This window comes from Molossus molossus, unplaced genomic scaffold (genome assembly GCF_014108415.1).
Source record: "Molossus molossus isolate mMolMol1 unplaced genomic scaffold, mMolMol1.p scaffold_m16_p_13, whole genome shotgun sequence".
Taxonomy (NCBI): Eukaryota; Metazoa; Chordata; class Mammalia; order Chiroptera; family Molossidae; genus Molossus; species Molossus molossus.
In genome coordinates this window covers 4,848,360-4,865,274 of record NW_023425348.1, presented here as the reverse complement: position 1 = coordinate 4,865,274, position 16,915 = coordinate 4,848,360, and the positions used below count along the sequence as shown (strand labels likewise).

Here is a 16,915-nt window from a genome sequence, read left to right as displayed (position 1 = left end):
GGGGCAAACTTTAGAGTTAATCACAGTTGAGAGATTACTGTTGAAGACAACTAGGGAAAGAGAAGTAACAAAATGGCAGAAAAAAACCTGAGCTGTAGAGTCAGCCAGATCCAAATATGAACTCTAAATCTGACACTTATTAAATTACTTTAACAGTAGTCAACCACTAATTAAAAATGATGATGATGGCCTTGGACATTGTTTCTCAGTGGTTAGAGCATCAGCTCACTCACCGAAGGGTCTCGAGTTCAATTTCCAGTCAAGGGCACATACCTGGGATGCAGGTTCAATTCCAGCCAATCAGGAAGTGTGCCAGGGGCAACCGATCGATGTCTCTCTCACATGGATGTCTCTCTCTCTCTCTTTCTCCCCCTCCCTCCCTTCCGCACTAAGAATCAATGGGAAAATATCCTTGAGTAAGGATTAACAAAAATAACTAACTAAATAAATAAAAGTTAAAAACTGATGATGGTGATGTCATGATACCAATACTAAGTATGGAGCACTTGCAACTTATCCAAGCTAATAAATGTTGGTCTGTCTGACTCTAAAAACCACTCTTGTAAATAGATTTAGTGAGATGATACAATAGAGTTAAAGGAAGAGGAATTGACAGTGTGGAATATATTATATATGTTGTTTCGATGAGACACTCAAGTTCTATTGCCTCTTCAGCAATAGAGCATCTAAAGTACAAGATGATGTTTTATTTGTTTTCCTAGTCATTACTGAGGATCAATATATTGCACAACTCCAAAGGTCACCAATCACAGTATAGTCTGTAAGTTTAAGTGATTGAGTCACAGGTATCTTTAGATTTAACAGTCAAAAAGTACAACAGTTTACACAAAAAAATGGTCTAGAAAGGATTCCCAGTTACTTCATCCCACACCCATGAGGATCACACTGCAGAAATGAATTTACTAAACTACCGAGGTCTCACATGTAGTCGTTGTTCAATCTCTTTCCTAAACTTGGACTGCATTGATGCTACCTGCTGCTGGGTAAGGGCCTTGTCACAGGTCTGGTAGGTCAGTCTATAGCAAAGACTGACCTGGTCAGTCTCAGGATGCTGAAAACGACTAAGGAATTGTATGGATATGACAGTGTCTTGGGACACTGCTCGGGCCACAGTGTGAAATTCTAGTTCATCAAATCCTTTCTTCTCATCTAACCAAAAACTAATATCATGCACATAGCTTGGAGGATATAGGGAATAGCTTTTAAAGGGTTCTATTTTCCCAGGGACAAAATTCTTCAGGAAACGTTTATCAAAGGTCCACAACATCCTCCAGTCAGAGATACCCCAGACAAGCATGGCTAATAGGTCCAAGTTCAAAGACACAAACACAAAACACTGGTCTTTATGTATAATGCTTGGAATAGATATGGTAACAGACCCAATAATCAGATCCTTGGCACAATCTGGGCCAAAATTATGAGACTTCACATTCATGATATAATCTTTCCCATTTGGCTGAAAGACAAATTCTATTGAACTACTCAGTTTAGAGCCTTCCAGTAATGTCAGAGTCAGAAGGCTATCTAGAATGCCCTTCAGGTGGTCTAATAGTGTCTGAAGATAGCCATCATTCAGATTTTTATTAAACCCAAGGATAAATAAAGTCTCATGAAAGGCTGGCATTGTGAAAGGCAGGATGTGGCACTTCCGAAAGATAGGTCCACTAAGGATGTGCAGAGAACCTGGGAGGAAGTCTGGTGCTTGGATGACAGCTGGAACATGAACTAGGAGAGACGGTCTAAGCCAGATCTTGGCTTGTCCATAGATTCCTTCATGAACTTCTTCTTTACCATCTCTTCCAGGGCTCTTGGGAAGGCTAAATTCTGAAGGTGACACCAGAAAGTTCTCTATGTCTTGTGTTTTCCCACCAGTCAGAGACTCAAAATTTGAGTTACCCTCTAGAAGATTAATCCAAAAGGCAGCTGATAGAAAGTCACAGTTCCAGGGAGTGAGAACACTGGCTTCTCTCTGTGGCAGCAAAGGGGAAAAACACTTCAGCCTTTTTAGAGGGAAAACTTTGCCCAATTCAGCAATCAGTTTCTCATTTATGGTTTTGATAGGATGATAGGAAGATGCTTCTAAGAAACCCCTGTTTAAACACAAACACAAATTAACCTTTTTAACTTAAAATAATAAATAATTATGTAGTTAGAATTTAAAAGTGCAAATAGCTGAAAAGAAAAGAATTATCCTTGTTGATCTTGAAAGGAGACAAAGAAATCAACCACCATACACAAAGGTATCATGTGTTTCAGAACTCTGACAACCACCATCCCTACAATATACCAGAACATTCTTAATTCTAAAGAGGCTTATGTAGGCTACACTGACAAGTATTAAGAGCACCAAAATCATTAACAGTACATGTAGCATTCATTCAATATATGGTTGTCATCAATTCAATCAGGATACAGCTAGAGACAGAAGTGATTTCTGGTAAAATAGCAGTTACCTGTTCAACTTTCCTACAAGTGCTTCTGGTTCTGGAAAGGAAAACCACCGGTCATCCAGTTTGATCTTGAAGATTCTTGGTTGTGAACCTTCAAAGGGTAAGCTTCGGGTGAAGATATGGTTCAAAGCACCTTCTATGTGAAAGGACTTATCTTGACTCCTGGCAAAATAGACACCAAGTATGAAGTCTGCCATTATTAAAGAAAGCAAGTATTTCTGAGACTGAAGCAGAAAATTGGCAAGAAAAAAGTTTATCTATGAGATTTTTTTATAATTAGAGAGCTGAAAAGGCTTAGTTAGACCTCTGTTATTACTTACCTATATCCAGTGCACTTGTACCCTGGCACAGCCTCATAGCTGAAGGGATGCACATCACTTAAAATGAATCCCCCCAGAGCTGCCATGGCAACCACTTGCCAACTGTTGTGCCATTCTCTTGTGGGATTATCAGCAGGAGTCCCACCTTGTCCTCTACACAATGCCACATGGACTTCTCCTTCTTCTGCAAGAACATCTGCACAGCTAATAGGGGATGAGGACACCAGCCACTTATTAGAAACAAGTAGAAATTACCACAGGACTTAGTTGTATATACATAGTTTGGCTGTGAAGTAATTAAATCCAGTCATAACCATTGGCAAAGGTCTACTAGACTTCAAACATGCAAAGAAAGTGGTTGGAAGGAAATAAGAATGTAAATTCAATGTTCAACTCACAACTGACACTAGTGAATGACTACAGTGTTATCAGCTTGGCATTTGCATTGTTCACCTACATGTCATAGAAAGTTCAATGTCTGCAAAGTCCCTATATAGGATTCACTGATCAGGCTGTTCTTCCCTGTGGAGAAAGATGTTCTTTTCATTTCCCTCCTGCCTATTAAAATTCTATACTTTAAATATTAACTAAAATACTGCCTCTGTTAAGTTTGTTGACAATTGTGACCCCAAAAGACCTCCAATTATATCACGTTTTGGTATAATAGTACAAAGCAGCAATTTTCAACCTTTTTCATCTTATGGCACACATAAACTACTAAAATTCTGTGGCACAATAAAAAATATATTTTTTGCCAATATGACAAAAAAAAAAATAGGTATAATTTTGACTTATTCACACCAAACGGCTATTGTTGTCATTTTTTTATTTGACTATCTAAAGGAAAAGCAGTCAGTACCTCTGACTAAATAGTGAGGTACTATTGTATTGCATGTTTTAAAAATCCTGTCCTGGCTGGTGTTGCTCAGTGGATAGAGCATCGGCACACACACCAAAAGGTCTCAGGTTCAATTCTGGTCAAGGGTACTTAGTTGGGTTGCAGGGTTTTGTTTTTGGGGTTTTTTTAATAATTCATTTAATCCTCACCCAAGGACATTTTTCCATTTTTTGTTCAGATAGAGTGGGAGGGAGAGAGAGGAAGAGAGAGAGAGAAAGAAACATCGACATGGACTGCAGGCCAATACTCTAACCGCTGAGCCAAACCGGCCAGGGCTGGGTTGCAGGTTTGATCCCTTGCCCTGATTGGTGTTGTGCAGGAGGCAACCAATCAATGTGTCTCTCACATTGATGTTTCTTTCTCCCCTTCCTTCCTCCCTTCCACTCTCTGTAAGAATCAACAGAAAAAATATCCTTAGCCCAGGCCGGTTTGGTTCAGCAGTTAGAGCATAGGCCTTCAGACCAAAGGGTCATGGGTTCAATTCCCAGTCAAGGGCACGTACCTGGGTTGCAGGTTCAGTCCATGACCCTGGCTGGGGTTGTGTGGGAGGCAACTAATTCATGTCTCTCTCTCATGTCCATGTCCCCCCCTCCCCCACCCACTCCCTTCCACTCTTTCTAAAAAAAAATTAATGGAAAAATATCCTCAGGTGAGGATTAACAACAATTATATATAGCCTTGGGTGAGGATTAACAAAACAAAAAATTCCTACAGGCACACCATTTGAAAATTGATGGTGTAAAGCACTGTGGCAAATTCCCAATAATTTTATGAGGTAGTTACTATTAATATCCTCAGTTTATAGATGAGAAAACCAAAAGGATTAAGTAACCTTACCTAAAATCATACAAGTAGTTAAGTAGTGGGCTGTTTGGCTCCTAAATCCATACTCTTCAGCATTGGACTACACTGGTTACCATTATTTTGCATTATCAAAATTAGGTGATCATCCCTTTACGTGCCCACGAGCACACTATTTGTACTTTTATTTGGCATTTAGGGGTTACACGTCTGCCTTTCCAACTTGACTGTGTGTTCTTTTGGAGCTTTATATTCTTTGCAAACCTAACATAGTATTTTATACACCTATGCCTAATTTCCCAAACTTAAATGTTTGAATGCAGTATGTCATGTACATCTTAAACATTTCACTGTGAGTGCTCTCCTTTCCTCACCTCTGAAAAAATTTGGCAAGCAGGTCCCTGTTCCTAGCTACTCCAGCTTTGCGACCACAGTGAGGAAAGTTAAAACAAATTCGATCAAACTCCCTTTCGTGCAGTTCAAAGGCATCTGCCAGCTGGGTGCAGTCCACGCCAAAACGTATCTTGGTACCTGGCACGAAATATAAACGGGAGGATGTCTTAAGACCTGGAGCGGGAGAAAACCCTTCCTAACGTGAACCGTGCGAAAGAACCCTGATCTAGGCCCGGAGCGAGTTTTCTGCAAATGCTCGAGGGCTGCTCGGGAGCAATCCTCACGTCACCTGACTCCCCACGTTCCCACCCTTTCCACGCCCGGCCGCGCCGCCCGCTGGGCGGGGCTTCGCGAAGGGTGGGCCTCGCTACCTCGCTCGCGCAGGCGCTGCAGGTTCTCCCGGGCCACCGGGTCCGGGGTAAGGTCCGCCGGGCGCTGGAGGCAGGTGGCGGTGAGACTAGTGCTCGGATCCAGGGTCTCGCTTACAGCGACGGCGAAGGAGAAATTCCCCTCCCCGACCAACAGGAGGCGCCGAGGAGCCATGGCCGCCCCTTGTTCCCCCCTCGCGTGCTCGGAAGCGCTCACTTATGACGTCACTTCCTTCGCGAGTCTCTGGCCGCCTGCTCCTCATCCGTCGCTGTTTGATGACGCATCACAGCGCTGGGTGGCCTAGGCAAATTAGTGCAGTAACACCCAGGAATGGAAAAGAGCCTTGAGTGCAAAAGGGAGACGCCGGCCACGACGTCCCCTCACTCCTCCCACCCCCTCGGGAGTGTCAGAATAAAACCTTTCCGCCGGTGGCCCTGAGCGACGTCGTCACACGTGCATGAGGTCACAAGCAGTCGGTAGCGCAGAGGGACAGGCCGAGGGTGAGGCGAGTTCTGAGTGAAAGAAGCCAAGGAGAGATTAAAACCGGCAGTGTTCTGCATTTTCCTGTCACAGAGGATTTTATAAGCCTTCTTCTCACCCGACATGGCTGCTGCCCGTTGTCTCTACTGCTCGGATTTTCTCCAGGTGCTTCGATCTCCTGCCTTTTATTCAAAAAATACTGAATGCCTGTTATGTGTCCCTGTGAGGACGGTTAGATACGCGTATGGATGAGCAAGATATGTGCTTGTAGTCTGGTGAAGGATGCGCAGCAAAAGAGGCGATTCTGATACAGCTACGGGGGGAGTAATTCAGGTTGCAATGGGAGCACACAGAAGCAGCCTTACTATTTTGAGGGCAAAGTGAAAGATTCCCTGGCATTGAAATCTGAGTTGAAAGCTAAGAGGGAAAAGTACAGTTTACCTGGGTCAGGAGGAGTGAAGAGTCAGAAGGAACAATATATGCAAAAGCATGATGGAGAAACAGAATACTTGAGTTTGGCTGAAATGTTAGAAGGAGAAGGGATAACAGATGAGACTGAAAAATTAAGCAGTGGCCAGGTCATATAGAGCATTATAAGCCATTTTAACAGCCGGAACCGTATTCTGAAACAGTGGCCAGACACTGAAACATTGTGAATAGGAAGAGGATACAATTAGATTTTTATTTTGGAAAGCCCTACTTTTTTGTGGAGAAGGACTGGAGAACTAGGCTGATGGCAAGGAGATCAGATAGGAGGCCACTGCAATCATAGAGTCCAGGGCTGATAGTGATTTGAATTGGAACTTGGCAGATAGAGGCTAGTGGGCTAATTAAAAAATCAACAAGACCTCGTGATTGGACAGATGTAGGGAGTTGAATGAAAAATCAGTGTCAACGACAAGCCCCAGGTTCCAAGAGTAGACAACTGAGTGGATGGTGATATCTTTCCTACAGCCCAGGACAATATCACCTTGGTCTGCAGTCTGAATACTAAGCCTGTTGGGCATTGTGGGTCCAGCTGCACTTTAGTCATCATGCTGTTTGTTGACATCAGTGCATGCATCTATCTTCACAAAGACAACGGGTGTAAAGACAGTTACCTTTAAACCTACAGTGTTGGCTTTGTCCTTACCTGTGAAAGGGTGGGTGAGTGGTGACTCCCAAATCATGGCCACCTGGTCATGGTGATCTAGATGATCTACAGTCTTTCTTTGCTTGGAGAACTGGGAGGGCCATGTTTGGTGATATCTCTTCCTTTAAAGAACATGGACAAAAAGGATAAGGTTTCTTGTCACTCTCCTATAGAATCTACAAACAACAGAAGCTACTCAGAATCAAATTACTCTTCATTGAAGGTATTGTCTTGCTCCTAAGCCAAGAGACCAGACTTTTTTATTTTTGCCAAAAATAAAAATGGGTAGGCTTTTGATTTCTCACAAAAATTGAAATTCAGACATTGGTCATCTGGTATGTTCAAAGAACTGTTGATTGAGAGGGCAGGCAGGAGGAGAGGGTGTGATAATGAATAATACACAGATCCTGTCCTCAGGGATCTGCAGTTCAGTATGAGGGATTCAAGGCATACTTCAAGAACTCTTGACACATGGTAGAAGTTATACATACAGAAAGATATGAACATGAAGTATTGTGTGAGACCAATGAGAAGTTAATGAGAGAAGACATATGGAATAAGTGGCATTTGAACTGGGCCTAGAAGGAAATATACTATCATTTATTGATAATTTATTGTTTTCCAGTTCTCACTAATCTAGTTTCCCAGTTCTCACTTCTCCCTATTCTCTTTGACTATAACAATACTCTTAGTTCTTTTAAAAATATTTTAAAATTGATTTTTAGAGAGATGAAGGGAGAGAAAGAGAGAGAAAAAAATACATATGAAAGAGAAACATTGGTTAGTTGCCTCCTGCACAACCCTGAGCAGGGATGGAACCTGCAACCTGGGTGTGTCCCCTGACCAGGAATTGAACTCACTATCTTTTTTTTTTTCCTTATTGATTTTAGAGAGAGAGGAAGGGAGAGGGAGAGAGAGAGAGAAACATCGATTGGCCAGTTCCTGCATGCCCTCCACTGGTGATCTGGCCCACAACCTGGGCATGTGCCTTGACCGGGAATCGAACCAGCGACCTCTTGGTGCATGAGTTGTTGCTCAACCACTGAGCCACACCGGCCAGGGCAATAGTCTTGGTTCATCTCAAAATTACCTGACTATTTAGCTAATATATAGTATTGGGGGTAGTGAAGTTTTTCTGTCTTTTTGAGAGGGAGCATTTAATCTGCATAGTCATCCATTACTGCTAATTGAGAGGATAGGTCAAAGGACTTGTGGACCTGGACAAAAAAGAAACAGAATGACAACAATTAAATTTAGAGGAAAGTGTAGACTCTTGCTACAGTGTACTTATATTGTGCTTGGCCAAGGATGACAAAGGGATGCCTCTTCTGCTCTCTGATCTGTATAACAAGCTTTTCTATTCTCGCCTTTTCCCAGAGAGAGTTCCTCACCTGTTTTCTTAAAAACCCACACTATGGCAGCCTCATTAATGCAGATGGCCATGCTGAAGTGTGGACAGATTGGAATGATATGTCCAAGTTTTTCCAGTATGGATGGAGATGCACCACTAATGAGAATGCCTATTCAAACCATACCCTGATGGGCAACTGGAACCAGGAAAGATATGACCTAAAGAATATTATGCAGCCCAAACCTTTACCTTCCCAGGTAATGTAACTTTCTCTTTCTTTGGTTCCTTCTGTTAGCACAAGAAATACCAGTGGCCATTTGAAAGGCAGGAATCTAATAACTTCTAATGCCGAAATCTCTTGTGCTTCTGTTCAGTGAAGTGGTTGGAGGAGGGCAGTAGTTCTTAGCTGGAACACCTATCCCACTTTATTATCAAGTTGAATGTTGTAATATTGTAAGATAATAAAAAGATGTGTAGTACTCTCTCATGCTTCTGTTTGAACTTTATTCATCTACAGAAATATATAAAGTCTTTTGACTATGGCTAGCTTTTCCCCTGGTTTTTGCCCCTGTAGCTTTCCTAAGCAAACAAATATACAAAGGTTATGAAATGTAGTATGATATAGAGTAATGACATATAGAACTCTAGTCAATCTAAAGTATGACAGAGCCTGTTAGAATTCATGTCACTGTGTACTTTATTTCCAGATATTGGTTATAGACTGCTATATTTTTAATCTGTTACTTTTTCTTTCCAGTTTGGACACTACTTTGAAACAACATACGATATAAGCTACAACAACAAAATGCCACTTTCAAACCATAGTAGGTGGACTATGTATTTTCATTTTTATTTATCTATTTTTAATCCTTACCTGAGGATATTTTTCCATTTATCTTCAGATAGAGTGGGAGGGAAGGGGAAAGAGAAAGAGAGAAACATCTATGTGAGAGAGACAAATCGATTGGCTGTCTCCTACACAACCCTGACCAGGACCAGGGACGAACCGCAATCGAGGTACGTGCCCTTGACCGGAATCTAACCCACAACTCTAGTCCACAGGCCAATGCTCTAACTGCTGAGCCAGACTGGCTAGGGCTCTTTTTAATTTTTATTTATTTATTTTTATTTTATTAATTATTTTTGTCACAGATGTTTCCCCTTTCCCCCCCCTAGACACCCTCTTCCTGATCCCACCCCCCTACCCCCCCACCACCACCACCACAGGAATGTTGTCTATGTCCATTGGTTATACATACATGCATATAACTTATTGGGTTTATCTCATCCCTCTCCCCTCCTCTTGCCCCCCTCCTCTGAGGTTGTCAGTCTGAACCATACTCCTTTCTATGTCTCTGGGTCTATTTTGTTCATCAGCTTATTTTGTTCATTATATTTTACAAATAAGTGAGATCATGTGATATTTGTCTTTCTCTAATTGGCTTATTTTGCTTACCATAATACTTTCCAAGTCCCTCCAAGTCATCTCAAAGGATAAGAGATCTTTCTTTCTTACAGCTGCATAGTGTTCCATTGTGTAAATGTACCACAGCTTTTTTACCCACTCATCTATTGATAGACATTTGGGCTGCTTCCAGATCTCAGCAATTGTAAATAGTGTTGTTATGAACACAGGGGCACATACATTCTTTCTGATTGGTGTTTCAGGCTTCTTAGGATATATTCCTAGAAGTGGGATCACTGGGTCAAATGGAAGTTCAATTTTTTATTTTTTGAGGAAACACCATTTTGTTTTCCATGGTGGCTGCACCACTCTGCATTCCCACCAGCAGTGAACTAGAGTCCCCTTTTCTCCAAACCCTCACTAGCACTTGTTTGATGATTTGTTGATGGCAGCCATTCTGGCAGGTATGAGGTAATACATCAAAGTCATTTTAATTTGCATCTCTCTGATGATTAGTGACCATGAGCATTTTTTTCATATGTCTCTTGGCCATTTGTGTGTCTTGTTTGGAGAGGTGTCTATTTAGGTCCTCTGCCCATTTCTTAATTGGGTTCTTTGTCTTCCATTTGTTGAGTTGTATGAGTACTCTATATATTTTGTAAATTAACCCCTTATCTGATATATTGTTGGCAATTATGCTCTCCCATGTAGTGGATTCCCTTTCCATTTTGATGGTTGTTTCTTTTGTTGTGCAGAAGCTTTTTAGTTTGGTGTATTCCCATGTGTTCATTTTTTCCTTTGTTTCTCTTGCCTTAGGCGTTGTATCAGTAAAAATTGTGCTGCAGATAATGTCTGGAATTTTGTTGCCTACACTTTCTTCTAGAATTTTTATGGATTCACAAGTTATAATTAAGTCTTTTATCCATTTTGAATTTATTTTTGTGTATGGTGTAAGTTGGTGGTCTAGCTTCATTTTTTTGTAAGTAGCTGTCCAATTTTCCCAACACCATTTATTGAAGAGATTGTCATGACTCCACTGTATGCTCTTACCACCTTTATCAAATATTAATTGAGCATATTGTCTTGGTTCAATTTCTGGGTTCTCTCTTCTGTTCCATTGATCTATCTGCCTGTTCTTGTGCCAGTACCAGGCTATTTTGATTACAGTAGCTTTGTAGTATAGCCTGATATCTGGTATTGTGATCCCATCTACTTTGTCTTCTTTTTCAAGATTGCTGTGACTATTTGAGGTCTTTTTTGGTTCCATATGAACTTTTGAAGTATTTGTTCCAGTTCTGAGAAATATGTCATTGGTATTTTGATGGGGATTACATTGAATCTATAAATTGCTTTGGGTAGTATGGACATTTTTTTTAATTTTTTTTTTTTTTTCGAAAATGTAACAAGAATGTTTAATAGCATCAAATAAAAACCCAGGGTTCAAATTTCCCTCTCGTCTTATCCTTAAAAATATTTTTTACAGTTTGTTTGAACCAGGATCCAAATAAGGTCTATATATTGCAAATTCCAGTGTCTTTGTATTTTATTCTTATATCTTGGATGTGAAGATTTATGTTGGTTATTTCATCCGTCCTCATCATTTTATAGATGAGAAAATTTGCCAGGGGTTACATTGCTGGTTCACTTAAGATTAGAACCCAGACCTTCTAGGGTTTCATCTTTTTTTTTTTTTTTTTTCACACTTAACAAAATAATTCCTTTTTTTTTTTCCGCACCTTTATTTTTATTTTTTAAATCCTCACCCGAGGACATTTTTCCATTTTTTGTTCAGATAGAGTGGGAGGGGGAGAGAGAGAGAGAGAGAGAAACATCGATGTGAAAGGGACACATCGAGTGGCTGCCACCCACGCGACCAACCAGGGCCGGGGACAAACTGCAACCAGGGCACATGCCCTTAGCGGGAACCGAACCACGGTCTCTCTGGACTGCAGGCTGACGCTCCAACCGCTGAGCCAAACCGGCCAGGGCAACAAAATAATTCTTTAATATCACATCCAGTCTTTGCCATTTTCCCAATTGTCTTGAAAATGTCCTTTTACTATTTTTTTTTTTTTTTTTTTAATCCTCACCCGAGGATATTTTTCCATTTTTTGTACAGATAGAATAGGAGGGAGAGAGAGAGAGAAACATCGACGTGAAGGGACACATCGAGTGGCTGCCACCCGCACGACCAACCAGGGCCGGGGACAAACTGCAACCGAAGTACATGCCCTTAGCGGGAACCGAACCCGGGTCTCTCTGGACCGCAGGCCGACGCTCTAACCGCTGAGCCAAACCGGCCAGGGCCTTTTACTATTTTGTACCAATTGATATCAAAGGAAGGGCACATACTGCATGTGGTTAACACATTTTTATAATCTCTAACCCTAACTCCCCTCCCCTTTTTCCCCATGCTATGTTGAAGAATAAATCCACCTATTGCTTTTTCTGTTGTTGTTACAGATGTTTCTCCTTTTTTCCCCATTGACACCCTCCTCCCCATCCCCCCCACCCAATACCCAACTTTATTGTCCGTGTCCATCAGTTATACATACATGCATATAAGTTCTGTGGTTTATCTCTTCCCTCCCCCCACGACCCCCTCTTCTGAGGGTTGTCAGTCTGTACCCTACTTCCATGTCTCTTGGTCTACCCAATTCCTCAGACTGTTATGTTCATTATATTCCACAAATAAGTGAGATTATGTGATATTTGTCTTTCTCTGCTTGGCTTGTTTTGCTGAGGATAATACTTTCCAGGTCCCTCCATGTCATCTCAAAGGATAAGAGATCTTTCTTTCTTAGAGCTGCTTAGTACTCCATTGTGTATATGTACCACAGCTTTTTAATCCACCCGTCTACTAATGGACACTTGGGCTGTTTCCAGATCTTTTGTAAATTGTGCTACTTGTAAATAGTGCTATCATGGGGGTACATATATTCTTTCTGATTGGTGTTTCAGGCTTCTTAGGGTATATTTCTAGAAGTGGGATCACTAAGTCAAATGGAAGTTCAATTTTTAATTTTTTGAGGAAACACTATAGTGTTTTCCATAGTGGCTGCACCAGTCTGCATTCCCACCAGCAGTGTACTAGAGTCCCCTTTTCCCCATGCCCTCGCCAGCACTTGTTGTTTGATGATTTGTTGATGGCGGCCATTCTGGCAGGTGTGAGGTGATACCTCATTGTTGTTTTAATTTGCATCTCTCTGATGATTAGTGATGTTGAGCATTTCTTCATGTGTCTCTTGACCATTTGTATGTCCTGTTTGAGAGGTGTCTATTTAGCTCCTCTGCCCATTTTGTAATTGGGTTCTTTGTCTTTCTTTTGTTGAGTTATATGAGTACTCTATATATTTTGGAAATTAACCCCTCATCTGATGTATCACTGGCAGATAGGCTGTCCCATACAGTGGGTTGCCTTTCCATTTTGATGGTTATTTCTTTTGTTGTGCAGAAGCTTTTGAGTTTGATGTAGTCCCATAAGTTCATTTTTTTCCTTTTTTTCTGTTTCTTTAGGTGATGTATCAGTGAAAATTCTGCTGTGTATGATGTCTGAAATTTTGTTGCCTACATTTTCTTCAAAAATATTTATGGGTTCATGGCTCACATTTAAGTCTTTTATCCATTTTGAGTTTATTCTTCTGTATGGTGTAAGTTGATGGTCTAGTTTCATTTTTTTGCATGTAGCTGTCCAATTTTCCCAACACTATTTCTTAAAGAGGCTGTCGTTACTCTATTGTATGCTCTTGCCTCCTTTGTTAAATATTAATTGAGCATAATGTCTTGAGTCCATTTCTGGGTTCTCTGTTCTGTTCCACTGGTCTATATGCTTATTCTTGTGCCAGTGCCAGGCTGTTTTGATTATAGTAGCTTTGTAGTATAACCTGATATCCAGTATTGTGATCCCACCTACTTTGTCCTTCTTTTTCAAGATTGCTCTGGCTATTCAGGGTCTTTTTTGGTTCCATATGAACTTTTGATGTATTTGTTCTAGTTCTGTGAAATATGTCATTGGTATTTTGATGGGGATTGCATTGAATCTATAGATTGCTTTGGGTAATATGGACATTTTAATGATATTAATTCTTCCAATCCATGAACAAGATATGTGTTTCCACTTTTTATATCTTACTCTATTTCTTTTTTCAATGACCTGTAGTTTTTTGTGAAGAGGTCCTTTACTTCTTTGGTTAAGTTTATTCCTAGGGCCCTGGCCGGTTTGGCTCGGCGATTAGAGCATCGGCCTGCGGTCCACAGAGACCCGGTTCGGTTCCCGCTAAGGGCATGTGCCTCGGTTGCAGTTTGTCCCCGCCCCTGGTTGGTCGTGTGGGTGGCAGCCACTCGATGTGTCCCTTTCATGTCGATGTTTCTCTCTTCATCTCTCTCCCTCCCACTCTACCTGAACAAAAAATGGAAAAATGTCCTCGGGTGAGGATAAAAAAACCCAAAGCAGCCCTGGCCGGTTTGGCTCAGCGGTTAGAGCGTCGGCCTGCGGTCCGGAGAGACCCGGGTTCAGTTCCCGCTAAGGGCACGTACTTCGGTTGCAGTTTGTCCCCGGCCCTGGTTGGTCGTGCGGGTGGCAGCCACTCGATGTGTCCCTTCGCGTCGATGTTTCTCTCTCTCTCTCTCCCTTCCTCTCTCTCCCTCCCACTCTATCTGTACAAAAAATGGAAAAATATCCTCGGATGAGGATTAAAAAACAAACAAACAAACAAAAAAAAAAAACCAAAGTTTATTCCTAGGTATCTTACTTATTTTTGCTGCAGTGGTAAATGTGATTGTTTTTTTAGATTCTCTTTCTGTGAGTTCATTATTGCTGTATAAGAATGCCATCGATTTCTTGATGTTAATTTTGTATCCTGCTCCTTTGCCCAATTCATTTATTAAATCTAGTAGATATTTAATGGAGTCTTTAGGGTTTTCTATGTATAATATCACGTCATCTGCAAATAATGACAGTTTCACTTCCTCCTTTCCAATTTGGATCCCTTTTATTTTTTCTTTATGTCTAATTGCTATGGCTAAGACTTTCAGTACTATGTTAAATAACAGTGGTGAAAGTGGGCATTCGTGTTGTGTTCCTGTTCTTAAGGGAAATGCTTTTAGTTTTGCCCATTGAGTATGATGTTGGCTGTAGGTTTTTCATATATGGCCTTTATTTTGTCAAGATATGATTCCTCTATACCCACATTGATGAGCATTTTTATCAGCAATGGGTGCTGGATTTTGTTGAATGCTTTTTCAGTGTCTATTGATATGATCATATGGTTTTTATCTTTCATTTTGTTTATGTGGTATATCGCATTTTTTGATTTGTAAATATTGTACTATCCTTGCATCCCTGGGATGAATCCCACTTGGTCACAGTGAATACTTTTTAAAAATGTATTGCTGGATCCGACTTGCTAATATTTTGTTCAGGATTTTGGCATCAATGTTCATCAGGACGTTGGCCTGTAGTTTTCTTTCTTTGTAGTGTCTTTTTCTGGTTTTAGGGTTAGAATTATGCTGGCCTCATAAAATGAGTTTGGAAGTCTTCCTTCTTCTTGAGTTTCTTGGAATAGTTTGAAGAGAATGGACGTTAGTTCTTCTTTGAATGTTCAATAAAATTCCCTGTGAAGCCATCCAGGCCCGGGCTTCTGTTTACTGGGAGTTTCTTGATTACATTTTCAATTTCCTCAGTTGTTATTGGTCTGTTCAAGGTTTCTACCTTTTCCTGGTTCAGTTTTGGGAGACTGTGTGATTCTAGAAATTTGTCCATTTTGCCTTGATTGTCTAATTTGTTGGTAAATAATTGTTAATAGTATTTCTTAATGATCCTTTGCATTTCTGTGGTATCAGTTGTTACCTCTTCTATTTCATTTCTAATGTTGTTTATTTGGGTCCTCTCTCTCAGTTTCCTGGTGAGTCTGGCTAAGTTAGGTCCATCAATCTTGTTTATCTTTCAAAGAACCAGCTCTTTGTTTCATTGATCTTTTGAATTATTTTTTTAGTCTCTATGTCGTTTATTTCTGCTCTGACCTTTACTATTTCTTTTCTTCTACTTGCTCTGGGTTTTTCTTTTTGTTTGCTTTGTAGTTCTTTAAGTTGTGAGATTAGATAGTTCTGTTCAGCTGCTTTTCTGTTCATTTTTCCTGATGATTTGTCTTTATTTTAGTTGTAATTCCAGTTTGGTCTTAGGAGATGGTCTGTGTAGCTTCCCTTCACTATACCGCCCTTTTTATCTTTTCTCTCCTTTGTTCTGTTCTCAAGGAATTTGATAAGTCATTGGTCAGGAGACAATGAAGTCTCTTTTGTTGAGTTTTCTTCCAGGAGTTTGACCAGGTTCTCACAGTAAATGTCTGAGAAAAACTTCTTCATGTTTCTACTGTCAACATAAGAATCGTTCAAACCTGTGAAGAATTTGTGAGTTTACTTGAGCCAAACTGTCAACAAAAGCCAGGAAGCAAAACCTCAGTGGATTGAGATAACACTCTCATTTTAATTTTTAAATGCTCAGGACCTAACTCAAGACCTAAAACGTAGAAGGAACTGAAATAAAAGTAAACTAAATGAGTGAATGAATGAATAATTTCTCTCTTTTTTGAATTTTGGCAGTATTCACTCTCTATTCCTTCAGAAATAAGAGTGAAATTTGTTACTAAGACTCCTTGCTATTTATTGATTCCACTTGTCTTTCCTTCTCTTTTCTCTTTTCTCTTTCCTCAGGATTTAAGCGAGAGCCTCACTGGTTCCCAGGACATCAACCTGAGCTGGATCCTCCTCGATATAAATGCACAGAAAAGTCAACTTATACAAGTAGCTATTCAAAACCTTAAATTGGACATCACTCTGTCTGTGCATAATCATAATAACTGCCCATTTCAGGGTATAAGATTCTAAGAAAGAATAAGAAGCTTCATTTTTCCAGAATAGAACATAGGAGAGAGCACATTCTAAGCACAACTAAGAGTTTAGCAGACTATAGCACAGTTTGACTCTCTGAATAAATAAAGCACAGAAAATGTTCTGTACCCACTTTTAACGAAGATTTAAATGTCAAATTTAAGTTGATTACATCTATTAGTTATGCATTAGGGGTGTTGTAGCAGGGCATTACAAATAATTATTTCTCTCAAATCTACAACCAGTCTGCTCTTCTGTGCCTTCCATCAGGAGCAAAATTCAGTATAACTTAGGTAAAGTTTGGCTAGATGCTGTCTGGATATAAGTCTGGTAGTTATGGTAAAATAATGTAACTTTAATGTGAACTTAATGAACATTCCTCTTAAGGACTTGAAATCAAAAAATAACTT

At 40.4% G+C, this 16,915-nt stretch overlaps 2 protein-coding genes across 3 annotated transcripts; one reads left to right on the top strand and one right to left on the bottom strand.

Annotated features, from left to right (window-relative positions):
* Positions 1-786: 786 nt before the first annotated feature.
* FDXACB1 (ferredoxin-fold anticodon binding domain containing 1) lies at positions 787-5,462 on the bottom strand. Its single transcript, XM_036258975.1, has 5 exons — positions 5,255-5,462; positions 4,865-5,021; positions 2,792-2,995; positions 2,475-2,633; positions 787-2,111 (listed from the first exon to the last, which is right to left on the bottom strand). Exons 1-5 carry the CDS (start codon positions 5,424-5,426, stop codon positions 929-931), a joined length of 1,875 nt encoding a protein of 624 aa, XP_036114868.1. The 5' UTR covers positions 5,427-5,462; the 3' UTR covers positions 787-928.
* A 99-nt stretch (positions 5,463-5,561) lies between these two features.
* On the top strand, positions 5,562-16,617 carry CUNH11orf1 (chromosome unknown C11orf1 homolog). Of its 2 annotated transcripts, none has more exons than XM_036258785.1 (4): positions 5,562-5,897; positions 8,242-8,472; positions 8,973-9,039; positions 16,329-16,617. In XM_036258785.1, the coding sequence occupies exons 1-4, from the start codon at positions 5,856-5,858 to the stop codon at positions 16,436-16,438; spliced, it is 450 nt and encodes a 149-aa protein (XP_036114678.1). In that variant the 5' UTR covers positions 5,562-5,855; the 3' UTR covers positions 16,439-16,617. The 2 variants fall into 2 exon arrangements, with proteins under 2 accessions (XP_036114678.1, XP_036114677.1); XM_036258784.1 differs by lacking the exon at positions 5,562-5,897 and adding an exon at positions 6,991-7,087.
* Positions 16,618-16,915: the final 298 nt, after the last annotated feature.

Excerpts from the sequence above, each read along its gene's own strand:
- FDXACB1 (XM_036258975.1), bottom strand. The coding sequence starts at position 5,426 with ATGGCTCCTCGGCGCCTCCTGTTGGTCGGGGAGGGGAATTTCTCCTTC. Across the intron at positions 2,996-4,864 it reads CTTGCCAAATTTTTTCAGAG|CTGTGCAGATGTTCTTGCAG; the intron begins GTGAGGAAAGGA and ends ATCCCCTATTAG. Across the intron at positions 2,634-2,791 it reads TACAAGTGCACTGGATATAG|GAGTCAAGATAAGTCCTTTC; the intron begins GTAAGTAATAAC and ends CTATTTTGCCAG.
- CUNH11orf1 (XM_036258784.1), top strand. The coding sequence starts at position 6,998 with ATGGACAAAAAGGATAAGGTTTCTTGTCACTCTCCTATAGAATCTACA. Across the intron at positions 8,473-8,972 it reads CCAAACCTTTACCTTCCCAG|TTTGGACACTACTTTGAAAC; the intron begins GTAATGTAACTT and ends TTTTCTTTCCAG. Across the intron at positions 9,040-16,328 it reads AATGCCACTTTCAAACCATA|GATTTAAGCGAGAGCCTCAC; the intron begins GTAGGTGGACTA and ends CTCTTTCCTCAG.